This window comes from Manihot esculenta, chromosome 14 (genome assembly GCF_001659605.2).
Source record: "Manihot esculenta cultivar AM560-2 chromosome 14, M.esculenta_v8, whole genome shotgun sequence".
Taxonomy (NCBI): Eukaryota; Viridiplantae; Streptophyta; class Magnoliopsida; order Malpighiales; family Euphorbiaceae; genus Manihot; species Manihot esculenta.
Genome location: NC_035174.2, coordinates 4778724 through 4802652, shown reverse-complemented (window position 1 = coordinate 4802652; position 23929 = coordinate 4778724). Strand labels below are relative to the sequence as shown.

The 23929-nt window shown below is 36.9% G+C and overlaps 3 protein-coding genes across 6 annotated transcripts; all 3 read left to right on the top strand.

The window, feature by feature from the left end:
- The first annotated feature begins 151 nt into the window (after nt 1–151).
- On the top strand, nt 152–6644 carry LOC110599837 (MA3 DOMAIN-CONTAINING TRANSLATION REGULATORY FACTOR 3). Of its 3 annotated transcripts, none has more exons than XM_043950048.1 (4): nt 152–518; nt 967–1239; nt 3791–3885; nt 4474–6644. In XM_043950048.1, the coding sequence occupies exons 2-4, from the start codon at nt 999–1001 to the stop codon at nt 6268–6270; spliced, it is 2133 nt and encodes a 710-aa protein (XP_043805983.1). In that variant the 5' UTR covers nt 152–518; nt 967–998; the 3' UTR covers nt 6271–6644. The 3 variants fall into 3 exon arrangements, with proteins under 3 accessions (XP_043805983.1, XP_043805982.1, XP_043805984.1); XM_043950047.1 differs by having other exon boundaries at nt 963–1239; XM_043950049.1 differs by lacking the exons at nt 152–518; nt 967–1239 and adding an exon at nt 2018–2676.
- A 913-nt stretch (nt 6645–7557) lies between these two features.
- Nucleotides 7558–12769, top strand: LOC110630922 (DNA-(apurinic or apyrimidinic site) endonuclease). Of its 2 annotated transcripts, none has more exons than XM_043950023.1 (9): nt 7558–7883; nt 9017–9109; nt 9444–9588; nt 9776–9977; nt 10599–10677; nt 11163–11224; nt 11532–11618; nt 11804–11907; nt 12184–12414. In XM_043950023.1, the coding sequence occupies exons 1-9, from the start codon at nt 7641–7643 to the stop codon at nt 12249–12251; spliced, it is 1083 nt and encodes a 360-aa protein (XP_043805958.1). In that variant the 5' UTR covers nt 7558–7640; the 3' UTR covers nt 12252–12414. The 2 variants fall into 2 exon arrangements, with proteins under 2 accessions (XP_043805958.1, XP_021634264.1); XM_021778572.2 differs by lacking the exon at nt 12184–12414 and adding an exon at nt 12555–12769 and having other exon boundaries at nt 7560–7883.
- A 1640-nt stretch (nt 12770–14409) lies between these two features.
- Nucleotides 14410–23792, top strand: LOC110631233 (lysine-specific demethylase REF6). Its single transcript, XM_043950272.1, has 7 exons — nt 14410–15606; nt 16099–16177; nt 16558–16625; nt 16745–16895; nt 17398–18074; nt 19069–19800; nt 20718–23792. Exons 1-7 carry the CDS (start codon nt 14745–14747, stop codon nt 23576–23578), a joined length of 5430 nt encoding a protein of 1809 aa, XP_043806207.1. The 5' UTR covers nt 14410–14744; the 3' UTR covers nt 23579–23792.
- Nucleotides 23793–23929: the final 137 nt, after the last annotated feature.

Sequence of the window (23929 nt, the reverse complement as noted above, 5' to 3'; positions counted from 1 at the left end):
CAAATTATCCGGAGAAAACCAAAAACCCTAAACCGGTTGCCAATCTGCCGGGTGGAAGCACAAGACAGGCAACACCCAGTACTGCCAATTGCCACGTGGACTCGCAAAGGGAAGATATACCCAATTCCTCCTTGACGTGTATCCGTAACCGCAGCCTCCATATAAATAGTTCCTTCCTCCTATCCCCTTTTCGTTCTCATCCGTTTCTCTGCCTTTTTGCTCTTGTTCTTTATTCTCCTTTTTTAACACATACAGACACTTACGGACCTATAGAAACAATATCTGAATTCGGGATCCACGGTTCTATCGAACCCGGAGGTCCTTTTGATCTAGGGTTTTTAGATTCAATCTTACATACTTCTTCCCTTTCTTTGTCATTTCGATTCGGATCGTTTGCCCCGTTTTGGGAGATCCGATTGCTTCTCTTGCCTTGGCTCGAGATCCGGGCCAAGCACAGAAGTGTCGGATTCGGGTTTCTCGATTGAATACTCCGCAAGTGTGCTATTGTTCGTCTGCAGGTTCTCTCTCTATTTCTCGTGTATTGTGTTTATTGTAGTGATGGTTTGGTTGGTTGCTCGGAATAGGAGAGAAATGCAAAGGAAATAAGCTTTTGAATCTTAGGCCTGAACATTGATATTTTATGAATCGAAGTATCTTTTGCTGGACAATTTATTATCAGTGTGTGATTTTTATGCTTATAAGATGGAGAGTATTTTTGAAAACTTTTTTTTACTGTTTTAAAGAGTTTGCAATCTTTTATAGGTAGCTCACAATTTACACTTCTCGCCATTAATGGTAAACAATTCACTAGTTTGCTTGTGCTGGGAGCTATATCTGTTGGTCTTCTCTTTTTGGTTGAACTTATTCTTAATTATCATGCTGGCACTGTTCTGTTTTTTAATTACCTAGGCCCTTGAATGACTGGATGATTCCGACAATTTAATTTATTTTTCTTTTTCTAGTTAGGATTTAGTGAGACTAGAGAATTGGCTGTGTGAATGGCCTCTGGTGAGGGATTTCTGACGGATGAGCAGAGGGAAATGTTGAAAATAGCAAGTTTAAATGTGGACAATTTGTCATCACCACCAAAGAGCTTGTCATCCTCCCCAAAATCTCCGTCAATGTTGCTTTCTGAGCATCACATAAAAGCTCCAACTGCTGGCAAGGCAACAAATGCTGGGATGGCAGTGAGGCACGTCCGAAGGTCTCATTCAGGCAAGCTTGTGCGTGTGAAAAAGGGTGAGTATGTCTGGATCTTATTCAGATTTGAGCTCTTTCTTTGCTTTGATTCTATGAACTTGGTATTTTGTGCAGTCTTATGGTTTTATGCTTTGCTAGTTCAACATTCTAAATTTATTGCACGTGTGAACTGGATGAAAAGTATATTGGTTAAAAATTCGACCTTCCATAAGCAGCAGGATACAAGTTCTAATACAGTAGAAGGGTTATACAGAATGTAAATATGAACTTAATATGGTTGTGAGTCTCCTAGCTTGGTGGTTGAGTTGTTTGAGAACATGTTAAATTATTCACTATAATGTTTTATGATGGGCTTATAACAAATTTAACTTGGTTCTAAGTGCATTACCTTAAATCTTTATTGTAAGAGGTTACTAATGATAATGTCTAGTGATGAGTATGGTACTACCTAATTTTATTCCCAATGGATACTCCACTATGATTTAGCTATTTATATGTTTCCATGATGTTCGCCCTATATGCTTTCGAAAAGATATTTTATCTTTGTGTCCGTTACGATATTAGTGATAACTTCTTGGGTTTGTATTCTATGGAGCTTCTAATATGTTATGGTTGGATAATAATCTCAACTTTTGATTAAATAGACTCATTTTATTTCTAGGTGGCTGTAGATTTTTTAGACATCATACTTTCTATCCTATGCAAGCCACTAATCAAGTGAAGCTTGCTGCCTAATGAATTAAAATTTTATGTGTACTTTGTATTTAATTTTCAGATTATTTAAATGAATTTTATTAACTTATTATGAACTATATATTTAATATAAAAATAATTTTAACATTTAATTCATAAAAAGAATTAAAAATACATGAAAAGCGAGAATTTATTAGTAATTTCAGCTGGTTACACACTTCTGCATGTTTTTATATTACAAGTGGCACCTATGCATATTAAGATTTGTGAACTATAGAAGCAAAGAAAAGCCCACACTTACAAAGACTTGAGAAACCAAAAAGCAGAGGAAACCACGACATCAAGAAGCAAAAAAACAGGGTGAGCAGATTGTTTTCAAGGAGTGGAAGGGAAAGAAGAAAGAGAAGAGAAGAAGGAAGAAAGAAGAAAGAGAGGAGAAGAAAGTAAAAAAATCCAGATAATGTTTTTCAAGAAAAAGCAGAAAAGCAAGGTGAGAAGGAGAAGAAGAAGAAGAAGAAGAAAGAATAAAAGAAAGAACCTGGATTTGCATCTAGCCATCCCTGAGTTTGGATTTCAACGACTAGAATCACTACACCTTATTCTACTTCTCCTTCTTCTTTTTTTTTTTTTTTTCTTGTTCCAACGACTAGCATCACTACACCAGGCGCGCCCCTCAGGCACGGCACCCGCCTGGCACCACCCAAGGCGCCAGTGTGCTTTGTGGCTCAGGCGCACCTTTTACAACACTGCTAGCGAATGGCCTGATGCATGTGATTGCCATCAGTTAAGTGTCATGTATGAATATCCATGCCTTCCTGGCAGTCTATGTGTTCTTTAATTATTTCATTTGAAGTAAATTAAGGAGAAGTTTCTCTGAAATCCTGTGTTAATTATAGCATTACACCAGCTCTGGTGCAGACCCATAAATGTTTGATCATGATTTTTCTGTGAAGAACAGATTTTTGAGATGCTTGTTTTGTGCACTTCTCCACGTTCCCCTTTTTAACGCAACACTTTTCTGCTATTTTTTATTACTCTTGTGCAATTGTTTGAAATGAAGTGGGGGGAAAAGGTCTGAAATTGCTTAATCAATATAGGTGTGTTTGTGAATTTTTTCCCTTCATTTATTTAGCCTTTTTCTTCTGGCAATAATTGTGGTTTCTGTGATATTTTGTTATCTTTTAAATTCATTTTAACCATGAAAATACTATTGTTATATTTTATATGTTATGTGCATGATTTGTGTGGTTATCCTGTTTTTTTTTTGTTTTCCTTTCAATTCCTCGTAACTCAAGTATTCCTTCAACTGCATCTTTATTTATCACAACCAATTTAAATAAAAAAAAGGGAGAGTTAATGGTAACTCTGCAAGCTTTCAAGTGGATATTTGTTACTGCAGTCTTGGAAATAATCATGTCTATAAGAATGCCTAATAGGATTTGTTTTAGCTGGGCGAAAACTTTGGAGGAATCTAGGCGCGTTGCCTTTTCAGACTATCACTTGGATGCTTAATGATAGACCAACATATTTAAAATGGTTAGTTGAAAGGTCCTTTGCTGACAAAAAAAAATGTTATCTTACTAACAGAAGTTAAATAGGGAAAATAATGTTTTTGTGGAATAAATAATACAACAGTAGGTATTCAGGCTTCATGAAGTTATTGAAAGCAGTATGTGTTCATTGTTCTTGTTGACTGAGCCTGGTGCCATGTGGTTCCATTCAATTGTTCTCTGTTTTGTCCACTTCTTCTTTGCTTATTGGTGATTGACTTGCTGAATCCATTTCCTTGTTCATGCTTGGTATTTGTTGAACTCTCTATGTAGGACTGCATTTGAAATTGAACTTACTGTGTGTTACATGCTCATTAATTTTTGTCCTCTTCAATTAATGGTGCCAGATGGTGGGGGCGGCAAGGGCACATGGGGAAAACTGCTTGATACTGAGGGCGAATCCCATATTGATCGTAATGACCCTAACTATGACAGTGGAGAGGTAATTGTTATTTTTGCAATCTGATTTTTCCTTCCTATTTTTGATTTTATATGAGTTCTATGGATGATAATCGTGCAAAGATGAAACAATTTTCATGTGACAATTGGGTTGACACAATAGTGACAAATTAAAAATTGTTGAATCTCACGTCGGTTGTGGAAAGGGGTAATGTGTCCCTTATACGAGTATAGACACTCTTCCCCCTTTAGCTAGCTTTTGAGGTGAGTTAGGTCTGACCCAAATTTAATATGGTATCAGAGTCTCCCCATCCGATGATGGGCCTCCCATAAATATGTCACGCACCAGTAAAATTCTGAGCGTGAGGGGTGTGTTGAATCCCATATCGGTTGTGGAAAGGGGTAATGTGCGACATAGGCACTCCTCCCCCTTAAGCTAGCTTTTGGGATGAGTTAAGCCCGGCCCAAATTTAACAAAAACCTCTACCTAAACCGAGTAATTCTGTGCTGTGTTCATTTCTTGTCCAAAATTGCCACCCTTTTTGTCACTCCCTCTCTGCCTTGTAAACAGTTTTTGGCAATTAATTTGACCATCAAATTATATGTGGCTATTCTGCCTTCTTTTGAACAGGAGCCCTACCAGCTTGTTGGAGCAACTATTTCAGACCCTTTAGATGAGTATAAGAAGGCTGTTGTCTCCATAATAGAGGAGTATTTTAGTACTGGTGATGTGGAAGTGGCAGCATCTGATCTCAGAGAACTTGGCTCAAGTCAATATCATCCCTACTTTATCAAACGGCTCGTTTCCATAGCCATGGACAGGCATGATAAGGAGAAGGAAATGGCTTCTGTTCTGCTGTCTGGACTATATGCTGTTGTAATCAGCCCATCCCAGATTAGGGATGGGTTTGTCATTCTGCTTGAATCTGCTGATGATCTTGCTGTAGACATATTGGATGCAGTTGACATTCTTGCTTTATTCGTTGCTCGTGCTGTGGTAGATGATATCCTTCCCCCTGCTTTCCTCACTAGGGCAAAGAAGACCCTTCCAGAGTCCTCAAAGGGATTTCAGGTTCTCCAAACTGCTGAGAAGAGTTATCTTTCAGCCCCACACCATGCTGAACTTGTGGAGAGGAGGTGGGGTGGTAGCACTCACATCACTGTTGAGGAAGTGAAGAAAAAAATTGCTGATCTGTTGAGGGAATATGTGGAGAATGGGGATGCTTTTGAGGCATGTAGGTGCATCAGGGAATTGGGGGTATCATTTTTCCATCATGAGGTTGTCAAGCGGGCTTTAATTCTTGGCATGGAGATTCAATCTGCTGAACCGCATATATTAAAGCTGTTAAAGGAGGCTTCTGAGGAGGGCTTGATAAGTTCCAGTCAAATGATGAAAGGTTTTGCACGGCTAACAGAGAGCCTTGATGACCTTGCTCTTGACATTCCATCTGCAAAAAGCTTGTTTCAATCCCTTGTTCCCAAAGCTATTGCTGAGGGATGGCTAGATGCTTCCTTCTTGAAGTCCTCTACTGAAGATGGGCAGGTACTAGCTGAAGGTAAAAAATTGGGACAATACAAGGAGGAGGTTGTGACAATAATACATGAATATTTTCTCTCCGATGACATTCCTGAACTGATCCGAAGTCTCGAAGATCTTGGCATGCCCGAGTTTAACCCAGTTTTCCTGAAGAAACTTATCACCCTAGCTATGGACAGGAAGAACAGGGAGAAAGAAATGGCATCAGTTTTGCTTTCAGCTCTTCACATTGAGATTTTTTCAACCGAAGATATTGTTACTGGCTTTGTCATGCTTCTGGAATCTGCAGAAGATACAGCACTTGACATTTTGGATGCTTCAAATGAGCTTGCTCTCTTTCTGGCAAGGGCCGTAATAGATGATGTCTTGGTTCCACTGAATCTAGAGGAGATAAGCAGCAAATTGCCACCAAATTGCAGTGGGAGTGAGACTCTGCACATGGCTCGATCACTTATTGCTGCACGCCATGCAGGTGAGAGGATCCTGAGGTGTTGGGGAGGTGGGACTGGGTGGGCTGTGGAGGATGCAAAAGACAAGATACAGAAGCTATTAGAGGAGTATGAAAGTGGGGGAGTTGTCAGTGAGGCTTGCCAATGCATTCGTGATCTAGGGATGCCCTTTTTTAATCATGAGGTGGTGAAGAAGTCATTGGTTATGGCTATGGAGAAGAAGAATGATAGGATGCTTGATCTGCTAGAAGAGTGTTTCAATGAAGGGCTGATTACCATCAATCAGATGACCAAAGGCTTCACCCGCATAAAGGATGGGCTTGATGATCTGGCTCTTGACATTCCAAATGCCGAGGAGAAATTCAGTTTCTATTTGGATTATGCCAGTAAGAAGGGTTGGCTCCAAGCATCTTTTGGGTCATCTGTTGCAGCAGCTACCTGAGATGAACGTATATTTCCATTAGCTTCTCTCATGTCTGTCGTTGCCAAGTACCTCTTTGTACTGTTCAAAACGTCCCTCCCTTTGCTTGTACGGTGGATAGATAGAGATGGAATATGGGATGTTTGAATTCGTTCTTATGTTCCTTTTATTTTTTTTAACCCAGTGGTCCTCTGATGGAGATTGTTGCGATCCCAGCCAGTGTACAAAGTTGGTTCGTTCTTATTACTATTAACATAGCTTTAGGAGTATGCTGCGTCGAGAAGTATGTTGAAGAGGAGGATATGCTATGCTGCTCGTTATCACATGCAATATGATGTTTAGGAGGATGATAGTTTCTCATGTCATGTCTTAAATGGTTTTAGCTTCTATTTTCATTTTGGCCTGGCCTCTCGTTATCCTCTTCACTTTCATTGTTTTGTTGGGATGGGCATTTTATTTTTTTCCAATTTATATGAGATGGTAGGTTTAGAAGGCAATACACATCATCTAACATACATGTTTATTCTTATTAAAAAAAATGGTGGATTATATATTTGTACTTTTAAATTTTACCATAAAAATTGTGATATTTTAAAATTTGAAAATATTTTATTTAGTAAATAGTATGTATTTTTTATATTATTTTTGGGTTAATTTAAATTTGAAAGATTTTTTTTTAAATATGAAAATTATAAAGTGAGTTTTAATAATTTTTATATTATGTATGATTATTATTATTATTGAGTTATTGACCATTAATGATAAAATTTTATGATAATTGAAGTGTTGTAGATATATGTCAAGCGTTCTGATTTTGGGTGTCATAATAAATTTTTAATTTTAAATATTGTTAAAATTATTAATTAATTAATTAATTATTAAATTATAATAATATATAAATGAATTATTATAATTTTATTTTTAATAAATTTTAAAAAATATTTTTTATAAAATTTAATATATTTAAAATGGATATAATAAAAAGGTAATAAAAAAATAATATATATATATATATAAAAGGTACAAAAATTATAGTAGGAAAATTTTATGATTGCAAGTCCTTAATTCCATTCCGAAGCGCTAACCTTCCATTTAAATTTTTTATTTAAAATAATAAGCATTTAATTCAAAAATAATTCAGAATGGATAACGAAAATGTCATTAACTTACTGTTTTTATAGATCCTTTATATTTTACTTCATAGGGAACTAACCGAATATTTATAGAATAATTAAATTAAACCAAAAAAATATTTATTTAATTGAAAAATAAGTCATGAAGGGCATAATTGACCGTAAATTAGTTCATGGGCCTTTCTGCTTCGGAATTATTAAGGCGAGGAGAGTCATGGCAGCTGCAGGCTACAGCTTTCCGTCCTACTGGAAATTGCGATGAAGCGCTTTTTCAAGCCAATAGAGAAAGACGGGTCTGCAAAGAAGCCCACGCTCTCTGCGAAACACGAAGATGATGAGGAAAGGGAGACAACTGCATCAGAAGCGGGAAGTGAGAAGAAGAAAGAGCCACTGAAGTTTGTTACATGGAACGCCAATAGCCTTCTTCTTCGAGTCAAGAACAACTGGCCTGAGTTCTCCAAGTTCGTCTCTAGCTTTGACCCTGATGTCATTGCCATACAGGTACTTCTCTCTCTTTGTTGCACATCTATTTTGTTACGATATGATGTATAGGATTTTGATCCAATTTGTTAAATGTGCGTAAAAGAACTTGTTATTCGAGGATTGGGTCTATGAATATTGATTTTGTGTTCAATGTGAATCGCATGTTGGGTATTTAATGGGGAAATGTGCATTGAAATGCCGGTGTCAGTTGGGAACTTTTTTGGTTGTCTGCTGAAGTGCTAAATGTTTGTTTCTCTATTTGAGTTTGCAGTGTTCTTTTCTTCTTCTTTTTCTTTTCCCGCTTCAAATTTCCCCTATTTGCATTTGAAGTAATATGCTTCTGCGTGAAGGAGAAAGAATGCAAACTGCCGGTTTGCAGCCGCTTATTGTATAAGTTTTCCCCTTCCGTTACAATTATGTCAGCAATATCTTTGCGAAAATGAATGCAGTTTTGTGTACAATGGAGTCGAAAGGAAACAAGGGTTAGTCTATACACTCTTGAGTTTTGTTGTTTGAGTTTCTGGAGATTGAGTTGCTCTTAGATATAATCTAAACGGCGCAGATGTCTGACATAGTCTATTGTTGGCTCAAAGAGGATTGCAGTGTTTTCGAATTCTGATACCCTAATGCCTTACTGTTTAGGTGAAATTATTTCTTTCAATCTTCCTCTTTATGACTTGATTTGAAGGGTTCAACATTTTTCAGATTGAGTTAACTGGGTCTTTATCCAAGGAAATTAAAGGAAGTTGTGTTATTTTGAGTGTAAAACAAATAACTACTCATTCATTCAGTCATTCATACAGTGCAGGAGTTGGCTTTGCTTGAGAGATAATCATGAAACATTAGGTTAAGTCCAAGATGCACAGGATTGGTGGTGCAGAAATGAAGTGAACTTTTGTTTTTAACTGAATTAATGGAGAGAAACAACCTTATATTGCTAGACTTTGTTTTGCTATGTTCTGTGTTAGTTCATGGGACGCTTCATTTGCAGGTTATGATTATTTATCATCTTAAAACTAGTCATCACAAAATGATATTCATATTTCTGAACGTATATGATGTCGCATCAGTTTTCTTTTTTCCATATTAATCCTCAAATGAGTTAACTCTAGTAACTAAGTGAACTCTGTCTAATAGCACAATAATATTAGGAAGTAAGGATGCCTGCTGCTGGCTCGAAGGGTATGCCTAAAAACCCAGGAGAGGTGAAAGATGACACAAGCTCTTCCCGTGAGGAAAAGCAGGTAACTCTTGTCCTTATTGCTATACATGAGATAATTTTGTGAAGATCATGATATTATGTTTACTAAAAATTTTACAACACCAAGTCTGGAAAAGTGGAAGGTGGGAGAAAGGAAAATATAGAGGGAAAATAAAGAGAAATATGTTTTCCTCTATTGTTTGGATGGAATTAAGGAAATTTTGGAATAACAATTTTGACCTTTGCTTTGTGGATAAAATATTATTAAAGAAAGGCATATAATAGTGAAGTTAAAGTTTCATTTAGTTGATGTGTGTAAAGTTCAAGTTTCTGATGTTAACGGATAACCTATTATAATTTTCATCAAATTTATGCAGATATTGATGCGCGCTCTTTCCAATCCACCATTTGGAAATTATCGTGTTTGGTGGTCCCTTGCAGATTCAAAGTATGCAGGGACTGCATTGTTAGTAAAGAAGTATTATCAACCAGTGAAAGTCTCTTTCTCTCTCGACAGAACAGGTACTTAGGTTCAAATTTATATGGTTCATGCACTTAGTATGAAATATTTCTCATTTAGGGACAATGGAAGTTCATTCATCATAATTCGGATATAACAGCTCTGTTTGATGGAAAATGCATCATGTTTCTCCTCCTCTCAAATGTGCACAAAAGTGACAGTCACTTGTACGTTTTTCTTTGCCATTAGCTTCAAAATATGAACCAGAAGGCCGGGTTATTTTGGCCGAGTTTGAGACATTTCGCTTACTGAATACATATGTTCCAAACAATGGCTGGAAAGAGGAGGAGAACTCATTTCAAAGGAGAAGAAAATGGGACAAAAGGATGCTAGAGTTTGTTGTGCAATTATCAGATAAGCCTCTTATATGGTGTGGTGATCTGAATGTTAGGTTTGTATTTTCCTTCTTTATATCTTTATTCCTTTGGCAGAGGGAGTTAGATTGTGCTGTACCTCTTTTCAATTGTTTGCATGATGTTCTATTTTTTGTCTTGCATCATGTTTTACCATATAGTATAGTTCAAGATATTCATGATGTAAGCGATCAGCTGAGGAGGACCTTACTATTGATACATGGACGCCATTTTTATAAAAAAAGAAATTATATGAAGACGGTAGTGCTTAGTGTTCAGTATTTTCTCCAGTAGTTGCTTTATGCCAACACCACAAACTAGATGGATTGATAGTGTGCATTTATACTCTACATCTTTCAAGTGAAGAAACTGAAGATGATCATTAGTAAATTTTTTTGAAAAAGAAAAAGAAAGAAAACAATAGAAAAAAAAGGTAAGGTGTTACACGGACTTGCAAACAAGTGGTTCTTCAAAATGTGATGAATCAAATGGTGTTTTCTAGTGTTATATTAGATACTCTACTCTTAGAGACTGTTCTTGACTTTGTAAGAAACTGTTCTGGCAATAAGATCTGCTTTATGTGTCTAATCCTTGGAATAGGCTTAATATTTTTTTCTTTCCCATGATCTTATACTTAAAACTTGATTTCTAATTTGCAGTCATGAAGAGGTTGATGTGAGTCACCCTGAATTTTTCAGCAGTGCGAAGCAAAATGGTTATGTTCCTCCAAACAAAGAGGTGTTAGTATTTTGTCTGAACACGTACTTGCATGATCTCGTTTCGCTTAAACTTTGCTACCTGCAGGATATTGTTAATCTTGCATTTTGAGCACTGGATTATTGGGAAAAGATAAAATATGGAAATGAAAGCAGATGTTTACTATCAGATCTTCTGCATTATACAAGGAGAAATTGTTGTAAATGGAAATGCTTCTTTGCACTGAGCATTTAAAGTCTGAAATACAACTCCTGTATTCTGCAAGGAGCCTCCACAAATTTCAAAATATTAAGTGCAAGAATGGATGTGTTGGATCAATTCCTTTAGCAATGAGTTGCTTTTGAGTCCAGTGGTTGCCATGTACAGGTTTTCCTTTGTATGAGTGCATCCCATATGTGGTTATGGCTGTTATTTGTTTTAAAAGTCTTAGCATTCTTTATATTGCAAATGTTTAGCATGCTCTTTATTAGAGCTGTTGCTTTGACCATTGCCTTCTCTTGTTGCAGGATTGTGGGCAGCCTGGCTTTACCTTGAATGAGAGAAAGCGCTTTGGTGCCATTCTGAGAGAGTGAGTGCTTCCACTGAACATGTACCCCTATAATTTAGTTAGAAAATTAGTGCTGAAATCATAAATTGTACCTGATTTTTGCCCTTGGACATCGAGTTCAGTTAATAGTTCCAAATGGCAAATCATGTTACAGTATCTTTCGCTGTAAGAGTTGGGATTAAAGATGATCTCGTTTCATTATTTTTACTCTCTTTTCTTGACCTCCTTACCCTTGCAGATTCATCTTCTTCTCAGAAATAAAGACTTCTCTTTATATTTCCTAATTTGTTCTGTTAATGAAGTTTGAAGTTTTTGGGTGATGCTTTAGGGGAAAGCTGATAGATACATATAGATATTTGCACAAGGAGAAGGACATGGAGCGTGGCTTCTCATGGTCTGGAAATCCCATTGGAAAGTACGAAATAAGTATCATATGGATCAGCTATTTAGATACATATGAAATGTTTGCTATAAATATGTTATAATATGAACAATTGATGTCTTTAAACAATAAAAATTTATCCTGCCATTATGATCTTTCAGATACTAGCGTACTTGTAGTGGCAAGTAATATATTTCTGATGGGTGGCTTCATTGTAGGTATCGAGGGAAAAGGATGCGAATTGATTATTTCATAGTTTCAGAGAAATTCAAAGATAGGATTGTTTCGTGTGAGATCCATGGGAAAGGCATTGAATTACAAGGTGCTATTTTTTTTGTCCTTTTTCTTTCCTATGCCATGAAAATTATTTACACTGCTGAATACAGGTTAGAAACCCCTTTTATAATCCATTTAATGAATAGGACTAATGAGGCTTTGATCTAGTAGCAGAAACTTGAGGCTATGGCCCTAAGAACCAAGAAATATATATTTGACCTTAAACTCCTAGCTATAGCCCCAGAAAACACAGGAAAAATCCATTAATGAGTTGAATACAGAAACCTGTACTAGTAATCACTGCATTCCGAAACAACTGCAGGACTTGGCTTGGCTATCTCCAACAACACATCAAGGGGGAATTTTGCTTCTACACTCCAATGTTCTTAAACTTTGTAAAGGATCTGTGGCTGATGATGTATATATATTATTTTCCTGACCTTAAAATGCTTGAAAGGATATATCTTTCAAGTTTTCTATCTGTTGAGGCATGGAAATGAGTTTGTTATATGCACATTGGAATATGGGGTAATTCATGTAAAGTTTTCTTGTTGATTGAAATGGTTCAAATATCTACACAACTTTGATTAATGTCAAGCGAATTTGGAATTTGCATTGTTGTATTCTTGAATCCATTCACTCCTTGATTATCGTCCTCTGATGAAGCTCTAATTGATCTTGGATTCTTGGCAGGTTTCTATGGAAGCGATCACTGTCCGGTATCTCTTGAGCTTTCACCAGCTATTTCTGATTCCAACGAGGGTTGACCTTTTTTTTTTTGGCATGATGCTTTTATCTGATTTCCTAGTTTATTAAATCGAACCTCTTGCAAGGTAGTATTTGTGGTTGCTGTGATGCTAACGAGACCAAGGGTCTATTGTTTAATTACTGACTTGTGGTTTCATCGAGCACTGTGACTGCGTTGTTTTAGAACTTGAATGCCGAAAGTTGGTCCACCACTCGCATATGCTCCCGGAAATTCTAGTGCCCAAAGGAAGTATATAATTATAAACTTGCTCGCGTTGGGTGCGGTCTACCACAGGTACGGCGTGCAATTGATTCGGTTCTGAATCAAACCGGGAAAAATTATGAAGATTCAAAGTGTATATTATAAGCAATCAAATTGAACTATTTAGAAGACTAACTGAATTAAGAGATAGTTTATTTACCGATAGGATATGGCTTATAACTGTTACAGATAGCTGCTATCTAGCTAATAACTTAATTCTAACTACTTTTAAATTGTAGAGTGCTTTAAAATGTAGTTATAAGTTTGATATTCGTTTTGTATCGATCATCAGTTAAATTTTATTAATAATTGTTTGGATAATTATTAAGTATTCAATGATGAAATTAAACATACAATCAATTAATTGCTTTCTTCCTATTTCAGATCAGACAAAATGCCCAACCACCCATTTCATGATTTCAACCAACCAATCTAACAGCCCTTTCAACTATCATATACATCAAAAGTACAAACTAAGAAATTTTCACATAAAACAACGTAAAACGATTAAAAAAAAATACGGTGTGAAGTGATTGACAGCTGAGGGAGGAAAGCAAGCAAATGGAATAATTGGCTTTATGCCTTGTGAGTTGCAGAGCTAGTAGAATTCATTACTGCGGATGTGTTGATGGTTTTCAATGATAGAATGGTGATGTGTAGCGATGGATATGTGGTGTTGTAGATGGAAGAAATCAATGGTCAAACCCAATGTAAAAATAAAAAACAATAAAATTCCTTTTCTTTTCTTACGCTACAATGGAACTATATTATTGTAGAAATTGAATTTACATATTTATATTTTAAATTCATTAAAAATCATATGTAATTAAAAAATTATCTATCTTTTTTATTCATAAATCAGCTACGCCAATGCATGAAAATTCTGTATCTTACCCCCATTAAAAAAATGTACCATAATTTTATTAATTTAAAATTTTCACTTGTAATAAAATAATTTATTTTCTTTTATTGTATAAAAATTTATTTAATTTTTTTACAAAATAAATTATATCAGATGAAAATAATGCTTTAGCAATTATTTATTTATTTTTCCTTTATGTATACATATATATGCCCTCGCTTAATTACATTTGCTAATAGTATCATGCCTCTTTTTTTTTTTGTTATAATTGAATTGATTATATGTAATTTTTTATTGCTTAGAGAATTTTAACAAGTATTAATTAATTTTTTCAATTTTATTCTATTTTTTATTGATAGAATAATAGAGAGGATTATTGAGATTGTAGCAATTAATTGAGATAAATAATAATAAACTGTAAATATTGTTTCCTAAATAATTTACATAATTAATTTGAGTGCATATAAAAGAGTTTATTAATCATTATATATATTTTTTTGAAATGGGAATTGGGTATTAATCATTATATTAAATATTTATATAAAATTAATTAAAAAATACATAAGAATTTTAGTTATAAATATTTAATTTAATAATTAGTAAATTTATTATTATTATGTAATCTCCACCTCTTGATAGTCTTACATTTTGAGCCGACGCAGAATAAAACCCCCCACTAACTCACAGTGTCACTCGCTCATTACACGGAATACGTTGGGTACTCTGCTCGGCAGTCTTCTCATCCTCTGCCTCGCCATTTTCACGACAATGTAATAACCAGGCCAAAACACAAAAACCCCAACTACGAAGACAAAAAGCCCCAAACCCCTTTTTTAACATTTATACTATAAAATACTAATACAAAGCAAAGAATCTGATCACCTTCTCTTCTTCTTCTTTCCTCTCCTCTGTTTCTCTATCTTCTTAATCCATAATGGACTTTGTTTGAGAAACAAACCCACCAATCCAAAACAGCCCTTTTCAGCAATTTTTCATCTTCTTTCTGTTTTTCATGGCGGCTTCTGGTGGGTTGGTCTCTGAGCCATCTTCACAGCAAGAGGTTTTTCAATGGCTGAAAAACCTACCGTTAGCACCAGAGTACCATCCTACTCTAGCAGAGTTCCAAGATCCAATTGCATACATTTTCAAAATCGAGAAGGAAGCTGCCAAGTATGGTATCTGCAAAATCGTGCCCCCTGTCCTTGCGGCTCCCAGGAAAGCTGCAATTGCTAACCTCAACCGCTCACTGGCCGCCCGTGCTGGCTCCTCCAGTTCGAAATCCCCACCCACATTCACTACCCGCCAGCAGCAGATCGGGTTCTGCCCACGGAAGCCCCGGCCGGTGCAAAAGCCCGTGTGGCAGAGCGGAGAGAACTATACTTTTCAAGAATTCGAAACTAAAGCTAAATCCTTCGAGAGAAGCTACCTAAAGAAATGCTCGAAGAAGGGAGCTCCTTCTCCTCTCGAGATTGAAACCCTATACTGGAAAGCTACTGTCGATAAGCCTTTCTCTGTTGAGTATGCTAACGACATGCCGGGCTCTGCTTTCTCACCGAAGAAGACTGGAGGAAAGGAGGTGGCAGAAGGGGTGACTGTTGGGGAGACGGACTGGAATATGAGAGGAGTATCGAGGGCAAAAGGTTCGTTGTTGAGGTTTATGAAGGAGGAGATACCCGGGGTTACTTCACCGATGGTATATGTAGCTATGATGTTTAGTTGGTTCGCTTGGCATGTGGAGGACCATGACTTGCATAGCTTGAATTACTTGCATATGGGGGCAGGAAAGACTTGGTATGGTGTGCCGAGAGAGGCTGCGGTTGCTTTTGAGGAGGTCGTTCGGGTTCATGGGTATGGAGGAGAGATGAATCCCCTTGGTGAGTTTGTTCTGCTTAATTAAGCGAGAGAACTAGCATTTAGTTTCGCTCCCCCGTTTTTAGGTCTATTCGTATTGTTTCTAAAGATTTAGTTATGTGAAAAACATTGTCAAATGCATCTGTTACTAGCATTAGGGATGATGATATAAGTTCAAGAATGTTGAGACTATCATAATGCTTTGAGTAACCAGTAAAACTTGGTAAAATGGGCCATTGGAAAATTTAAGTAAATCACGGTGCAGACCTGGCCAAAAGGCTCTTTCGTGGTTGCTGATTACTTGTGGACATTGTTTCTGTGCTATTGGCGTTTGATTGTCCTTCTGGGTCGCCCTTTTTGTCAATACATCGTCAATAAAGGTTTTTTAGAGTGATGCTGTTCTGATTTAACTGAATAAGAAACTTGATTTTGAAAAGTAACAAAATGATACTTGACTGCATGCTTATAGATGCATCTGAATATTCTAATTGTAACTTTCATTTGCCTTCTATCAGTCACATTTGCAATTCTTGGTGAGAAGACTACAGTTATGTCACCTGAAGTATTTGTTGGTGCTGGTGTACCATGCTGCAGGTGCCCCCTTTGCTCCTTTCCCATTCTGCTCCTCAATGTTCTCATTTTGCTTTGTAATAACATGCTAATGATTTACTCTATTTGAACTGGCTAACAATAAACTTTGGGGCTTATGAAAACTTTGCTTAGAAACTGCACTGATGTCATTTCTATTGGCAGCAGTTCAACCTGATTAATGATACATGTTAGATAATGGACTGGGAGGCTTTGTCAGTTGAAGAAACTTTTTCTAAGAAAACCTTGTCTCTTTACTTGGACTGATATGAACTCTGAGAATAATCTTAGAGAAGCACTAACTTGTATAAGCCGATTTTTTCCTTTTTCAATTTGCCTTCACTGTATCTTGGTCTTCCTAAACTTTTTTAGCTTCTTTGAATCAGGTTGGTGCAAAATGCTGGGGAGTTTGTTGTCACTTTCCCAAGAGCCTATCATTCAGGGTTCAGTCATGGTGAGACACTTCTGTGTTTCAGTTTAAATCTTCTCGAATTTGGGAAGGATTGCTGCTTCTTTAATTTTCATCATTGTTTTTAATTAATGTTGGTGCTGATAGTCATTTTTGCTACATAGGATTTAATTGTGGGGAGGCAGCTAATATAGCAACACCTGAATGGTTGAGGGTTGCTAAGCATGCTGCTATTCGGAGAGCTTCAATTAATTATCCTCCAATGGTGTCACATTTCCAATTACTTTATGATCTTGCACTAGAACTATGTACAAGGTATGCTTTGCAACTTTTCTTTTGGCTGCTGAGCTAGTAATCTTATTCTCTTTGGTAGTTTCCTATTATTTCAGACAGTAACATACAGGATGAAAAGATCTGTTATGCGTGAGTTGTTGTTTATATATCTAATGTTGGTGAAATTTAATGGGTTTGAAGTTGTCAATCACATTCTGCTGGGAAAACTTTCACAGGGAACCTGTCTTAACTTTAATTCTATATTTACAGAAAATTTTGCAGTAAATAGATAATTATCACCATCATGTTTCTTGTTGTCAACCCCTATGTGCTGCTCTCTTTTTTTTTTTTTTTTTGTTCATCCAGTTAATTCTACATTTCTATGTGTAACCTGAAAGTAGAACTTCCTTTTCTAAAAGTTCCTCTGACTTGTGAACTATGCTTTTTGATATCCATGTTAGGATGGTATGAGTATGATGTACTCCACATAGAATTTCTCTGTAGTTATAAGCCACCTCATAGACCTTATTCTTTCTTTTTCCAGAATGCCTCTGAGCATCAGTGCTAAACCGCGTAGCTCTAGACTAAAAGATAAGCAAAAGGGTGAAGGAGAAACGCTGGTTAAAGAATTATTTATAAAGAATGTAATTCACAATAATGGCCTACTTCATATTCTTGGAAAAGGATCTTCAATTGTGCTTCTTCCTCGAAGTTCTTCAGACATTTCTGTTTGTTCAAATTTGCGTGTTGGATCTCAGTTAAGAGCAAGCCCTGCCCTTGGGTCATGGAGTAACAAGGGTATAATGAAATCCTCAAAGGATTCAGTTTCTGATGAAATCATGCTAGAAAGGAACAATAGAATCAATCATGCAAAAGGCCTATTTTCGGTGAAAGAAAAGTTTGCTTCTTTGTGTGGAAGAAATAGATTTTCCTCGTTGGATGGAAATGACAGTATGAATAGTACAGAAACAGGCAATGAAAACAGGGAATCTATTCATGGTGATAAGTTGTCTGATCAGAGACTGTTTTCTTGTGTTACTTGTGGAATTTTGAGCTTTGATTGCATTGCTGTCATTCAACCAAGAGAAGCTGCTGCTAGATACCTCATGTCTGCTGATTGTAGCTTCTTTAATGATTGGATGGTTGGTTCTGGAGTAACTAAAGATGGGTTCACCATTGCCCATGGAGACACAAATACTTCTGAGCAGAATTCATCTACTAGTATGTTTTATGATGTTAGCTTGCCATTATTACATGATATTACATAAAGGTCAAAACTCGTGTACTGAATGTGTCATGCATGCGACTGATTGGATGATAATGCATTTCTAGGATTAACTGATACAAACCCTTAAAAAGCAGTGTGTTACTGTTAATGTTGAACTCTACTGGTTAATAACTGATCTAGAAGGTTGGGGGTTGGGACTTGGGAGCGAGAATTAGTGTGTTTTTTGTTCTCACCCCTTTGTAAAACAATGTGCTGCATGCAGCATTACATATATATATATATATACACATATATATAAAACTTTTTCTAATTAGGCATTACCAAGTAGTAGGACAAATCTGAATAGTAGTTTTGATGCATTAAATGCCTTGCGATATTCATCTAGATTGTAGGGATAGGCTGACAACAGTATATTTGTTATGGTTGTAAAGCCAAATATGAAAACACCTGAAAATGCAGAAGAGTTATAGTGATTTAAAGTGAAAACTGTTTTCTTTTTTTATCTGTTGGGATTCATGAGTGTGAAAAAGAGTTGTATTTGAAGCTTTTTAGGAATGGTGGCAGTATTAATAAGACAGACAATTAATCATTTCTATCCAGCTTGAAATGGATGATGAGAAATTGATCTTTAAAATCTTTGATGGATGATAAATGGATAAGAAATGCCTATTTCCATGTCATAATAATGTTGGCTGGGCTGCTATTCTGTGTCAATCCTTTATTTATTTATTTATTCCTAATGAGAAATGATGATGCATGCCTCTTGTCTTGAATTAAACCACATTGCACAACATAAAATGCGTTCTTCAATCAACAAGGCTATTTGAGCAGCTAAATCATCAATTGGCCTGCACATTTTATGGTCCTCAAATGGTCCAAGGCTTTTTTATTAATTATCTTTTTGTTCTGTAGATTCTATATTCACTTGCTGATTTCCTTATTAGAAGACACCAGTTTTGAACACTTATTTTTCTTCAAAAATTACAGAATGGGTGGAGAAGAATAATGTGGACGGTTTATACGATGTCCCTGTTCAGTCTGCTAATTACCAAATTCAGATGATGGATCAAAATATAGTTGCTTCAAATGTTGAAACACAGAGAGCCACTTCTGCTCTTGGCTTGCTAGCTTTGAATTATGGGAATTCATCGGACTCTGAGGACGATCAGGTTGAACCAGATGTTTCACACCAGGCTACTGAAATTGACATGACAAACTGTTCATCAGAAAGCAAACATCAGTATCAAATTTCTGCTTTGCCTTCTTTCAAGCAAGAGTTCCATCATGACACAACTGGCAGTCATATTGTATCTTTATCAAGGCATGATAATGGACATGAAGTTACTCTTCAGACTCTTGATGGGCATGCAGAACACGGACATGGGCATATGCCAGCCAATTTCAAGGATGGAAGTGACCAAACGCTTGACTCCTCTGTTGAGTTTGAAACTGATAATCTTGCTTCTTTGGAATCGAATGGTTTGGAGCATACTTTTAAAGATTCAATGCTAACATCACTCAAAACTTCAAGTTGTTCCCCAGTCATCCATGATACTGAAAAAGTTGTTGTACCAAGAGAGAATACAGATGAATCATTTGCCCAAAGATCTGATGAAGATTCTTCTCGCATGCATGTCTTCTGTCTTGAGCATGCTGTGGAAGTGGAGCAGCAATGTCGTCCAATTGGAGGAGTGCATATATTGCTTCTCTGTCATCCAGGTTTGTTGTGCTATAATTTCCCCCCCTAGATTCTTCATTTTTAATATGGACACTGCCTGTACCTTTTTTTTTTTCACTTTCTTTTCCCAGTTCTCTTTAATTATCAAAATCAATTGTTATCCGGAATTTAATGTGGCATTGAAGTTGGAGTATGACCTTATTAATATGTTGATTTAAGCAGATAATTAATTAAGGTCAATGCTAGGCACAATGTATGTTGATTCAGCTGGATGAAGTGATCCCACTTATATAGGGATATCTGTTCTTGTCTTGTTTCCCATTTTCAAGTGGAATCTATTTGGTGACTTGCATATCATAGTTACACATGTACTGAATTGTATGAGAGGAATATAATTTCCACTTTCAGTTTCCTGGCTTCACATTTTGTTTGCGTTGAAATTTATGATTTTGTTATGGAAAGTTGACTTATATATATATATCGTATAATGGCATTTCTATTTAGTTACAGAACATAGTTGTAGAGATTGAGATTCCTAATCAGTTAGCAAAATTCTAGGAATCTAAATAGAAAATATTGTCTTTACATCATTAAAGGGAAAATGGCGAGTAATGGAGCTTTTAAAGAAATAGTCCACTAAGCTGCAGTGGAAAAGTAAATTGCTTCTTAATATTAATGCTCATATCTTGTCAGTGGCAAAAGGGAAAAAAAACAGTTCATTGTCCTTGTAATTATAAGAAAGGAGCTCCCCTTTGCAGGAAAATCTCCCTTAATTTGATGAAGAAAGTCTGTTATATGTTAACCATAGTTGATATTTGATAATCAATCTGTTAAACTGCGATGAGGTCCGACCAAATACTTTTCTGGCTGATTTGTATGTTCATGCTTGTGCTCTAGCTTGAGTTGTAAATTATGGTTTAATCTGCTCCCTTTTTAATTTTGTTGAAAATGACTGCAGAGTACCCCAGGATAGAAGCTGAGGCAAAGTTAGTGACAGAAGAACTGGGGATTGATTATTTCTGGAATGATATTACTTTCCGGGATGCTACCAAAGAGGACAAGGACAATATCCAGTCAGCTTTGGATAGTGAGGAAGCCATACCAGGGAATGGGGACTGGGCTGTAAAGTTGGGCATCAATCTTTTTTACAGTGCCAATCTTGGCAGATCTTCTCTTTATAGTAAGCAAATGCCATACAATTCTGTTATATACAAAGCTTTTGGTCGTGTTTCTCCAGCTAGCTTGCCCACAAAGTTTAATGTTTATAGAAGGAAGCCTAGCAAGCAGAAAAAAGTGGTGGCAGGAAGATGGTGTGGAAAAGTTTGGATGTCAAATCAAGTTCATCCTTTTCTAACAAAACAAGATTCTGATGATCAGGATCAAGAACAAGAACAAGACAGAAGCTTCCGTGGTTGGACAAGGCCAGATGAGAAGCTTGAGAGAAAATCAGAAAATATCTATAAGACTGAAACCACCTTAGCTGCCAGAAAATCTGGGAGGAAGAGGAGAATGACAGTACCAAGTGGACCAGGTAAGAAAGTCAAATGTCTGGATGCAGAAGATGCAGCTTCTGATGAATCAGAAGAGGATGTTTCTCATAAGCAGCATACAAGAGTTTATAGTAGGAAGCAAACTAAACGCATTGAAAGAGAAGTTTCACTTGATTCATTAGAGGATGATTTTCATTTGCATTATGAAAAAAGAACTCACCGAAACAAGCAGGCTAAATCTGTTGATAGAGAAGATGCAATTTCAGATGACTCATTGAGATGTAACACTAATCAGCATAGAAGAACTCTTAGAAGCAAACAGGCCAAATATATTGAGAGTGAAAATGATATTTCTTATGCTTTTGCAGACAACAAAATTAACAAGCAATATAGCAGAATTCAGAGAACTAGAACAAATCAAGCCAAATATGCTCAGACGGTACGTGAAATATCTGATGATTCACTGGAAGGTGATATTCATGAATGGCATGGAAGGGTTCCTAAAAGCACACTTGCAAAGTTTACGAGGGAAGATGCGGTTTCAGATGATTCACTGGAGGAAAGTTCTCGTCGGTCAGTAAAGAGGGTTCACAGAAGCGAACGAGCTACATATTTTGAAATGGAAGATGCAATTTCAGATGATTCACTGGAGAATGATTCTCTGCAGCAGAATAGGACTTCTGGAGGCAGCCAAGCCAAATTTATTGAGAGAGATGGTGAAGTTTCAGATGATGTGCTGGAAGAAAATGCTTACCAGCAGCACACAGGATCTCGTAGGAGTAGGGAATCCAAATTTATTGACAGGGAGAGTGCTGTTTCTGATGACCAACTGGAGGGCAATACTTATCAGCAGCGTATGAGGATATTCAGAACCAAGCAAGCCAAAATTTCCAAGACAGAAAATGCAATTTCAGATGATTCATCGGAGGAAAATGTTCAGCAGCAACGGCGAGGTATTCCTAGACGCAAAAGGGCCAAATTTGTCGGGAGTGAAGATGCAGTTTCAGATGATTTGCTGGAGGATGATACTCCTTTGGAGCACAGGAGGAGGACGCCTAGAAGCAGGAAGGCCAAAGTTGTAGGGAGGGAAGATGCAGTTTCAGACGATTTGCTGGAGGACAATACTCATCTGGAGCACAGGAGGATGCCTAGAAGCAGGAAGGCCAAAGTTGTAGGGACGGAAGGTGTTTCAGATGATTTGCAGGACAACCGCCAATGGCAGCCTCGGAAGACTCCTAGAGGCAAGCAAGCTCAATTCATCGACAGTGAGGATGTATCAGATGATCAGCTGGAGGAGGATGCTCACTGGCAGCCAAGGAAGCTTTCTCGCTGCAAGCAAGCTGTGTCTATCGAGAGGGAAGATGTTTCTATTGATCTAGAGGAGGGCAACACTCATTGGCAGCCAAAGATGACTCCTAGCCGCAAGCAAGCAAAGTTTAGTGAGAGTGAAGATGTTTCAGATGATCTGCAGGAGGATGATAATCATTGGCAACCTAGGAAAACTCCTAGAGGCAAGCAACCCAAGCTTATTGAGAGGGAAGATGCAGTTTTAGATGATTTGGTGGAGGAATATTCTAATAAGCAGCAGCAGAGGATTCTTAGAAGCAAACAGAAGAAACCAGTGGCCCTTAGTAAAATGAAACGGGGGGCCATTGAGCTGGTGAAACAAGGGAGTTCTAGGCCAAAAAAGAAAGAGAATTTCCGGTCAATCAAACAAGAGAAGCAAATGCCAGAGACTCCTCGGCTTAGAAATGGTAAAGCTAAGCATAATGCTAGACGGGTTGAATCACGCGATGAGGAGCTAGAAGGTGGACCTAGCACACGCCTCAGGAAAAGGCCCTCAAAAGCTTCAAAAGAGTCGGAAACAAAGCTAAAAGAGAAGCTGCAAAACAGTAGGAAGAAAGTTAAGAACGCTTCAAGTGTAAAGCCTCTGAGTGGGCAGAAGAATGTGAAAAATAAGGTTGAGGAAGCAGAATATCAATGTGACATTGAGGGGTGCAGCATGAGCTTTGGCACAAAACAAGAGCTAACTGTGCACAAAAGAAATATTTGTCCAGTGAAGGGGTGTGGAAAGAAGTTCTTCTCACACAAATATCTGGTGCAGCACCGTCGAGTACACCTGGATGAGCGCCCCCTGAAGTGCCCCTGGAAAGGGTGCAAGATGACGTTCAAATGGGCATGGGCTCGAACCGAACACATAAGGGTCCACACAGGAGCTCGCCCTTACATATGTGCGGAGGAAGGTTGTGGGCAGACGTTCAGATTTGTGTCGGATTTCAGTCGTCACAAGCGGAAGACTGGTCATTCAGTGAAGAAAAGCAGAGGTTAATTTAATGTAGAGAAATGTAATTTAAGATTGGTAATGGAACAAAAATGATAGGCAGATTAACGTTAATTCTCTTTTGTATATGGGTCTTAATTAGTCCCATTTATTCAATGCAATCTGACCAATTGCTTATTTATAAATCTCTCCAAAGATTACTATACTATTGACTGCCAAGTCACTAGTGGAGAATAAATGTATGTTTTTATTATTTTTTTTTATCAAATTTATTACTTTTTCTAATAAAAAAATGAAAGGAACGGTATCAAATTAGAGACACGTGCATTGCAATTTTTTAGTATTATAAATATTAAATAAATAATTTATGAATGATTATATTAATAATTAAATTAAATT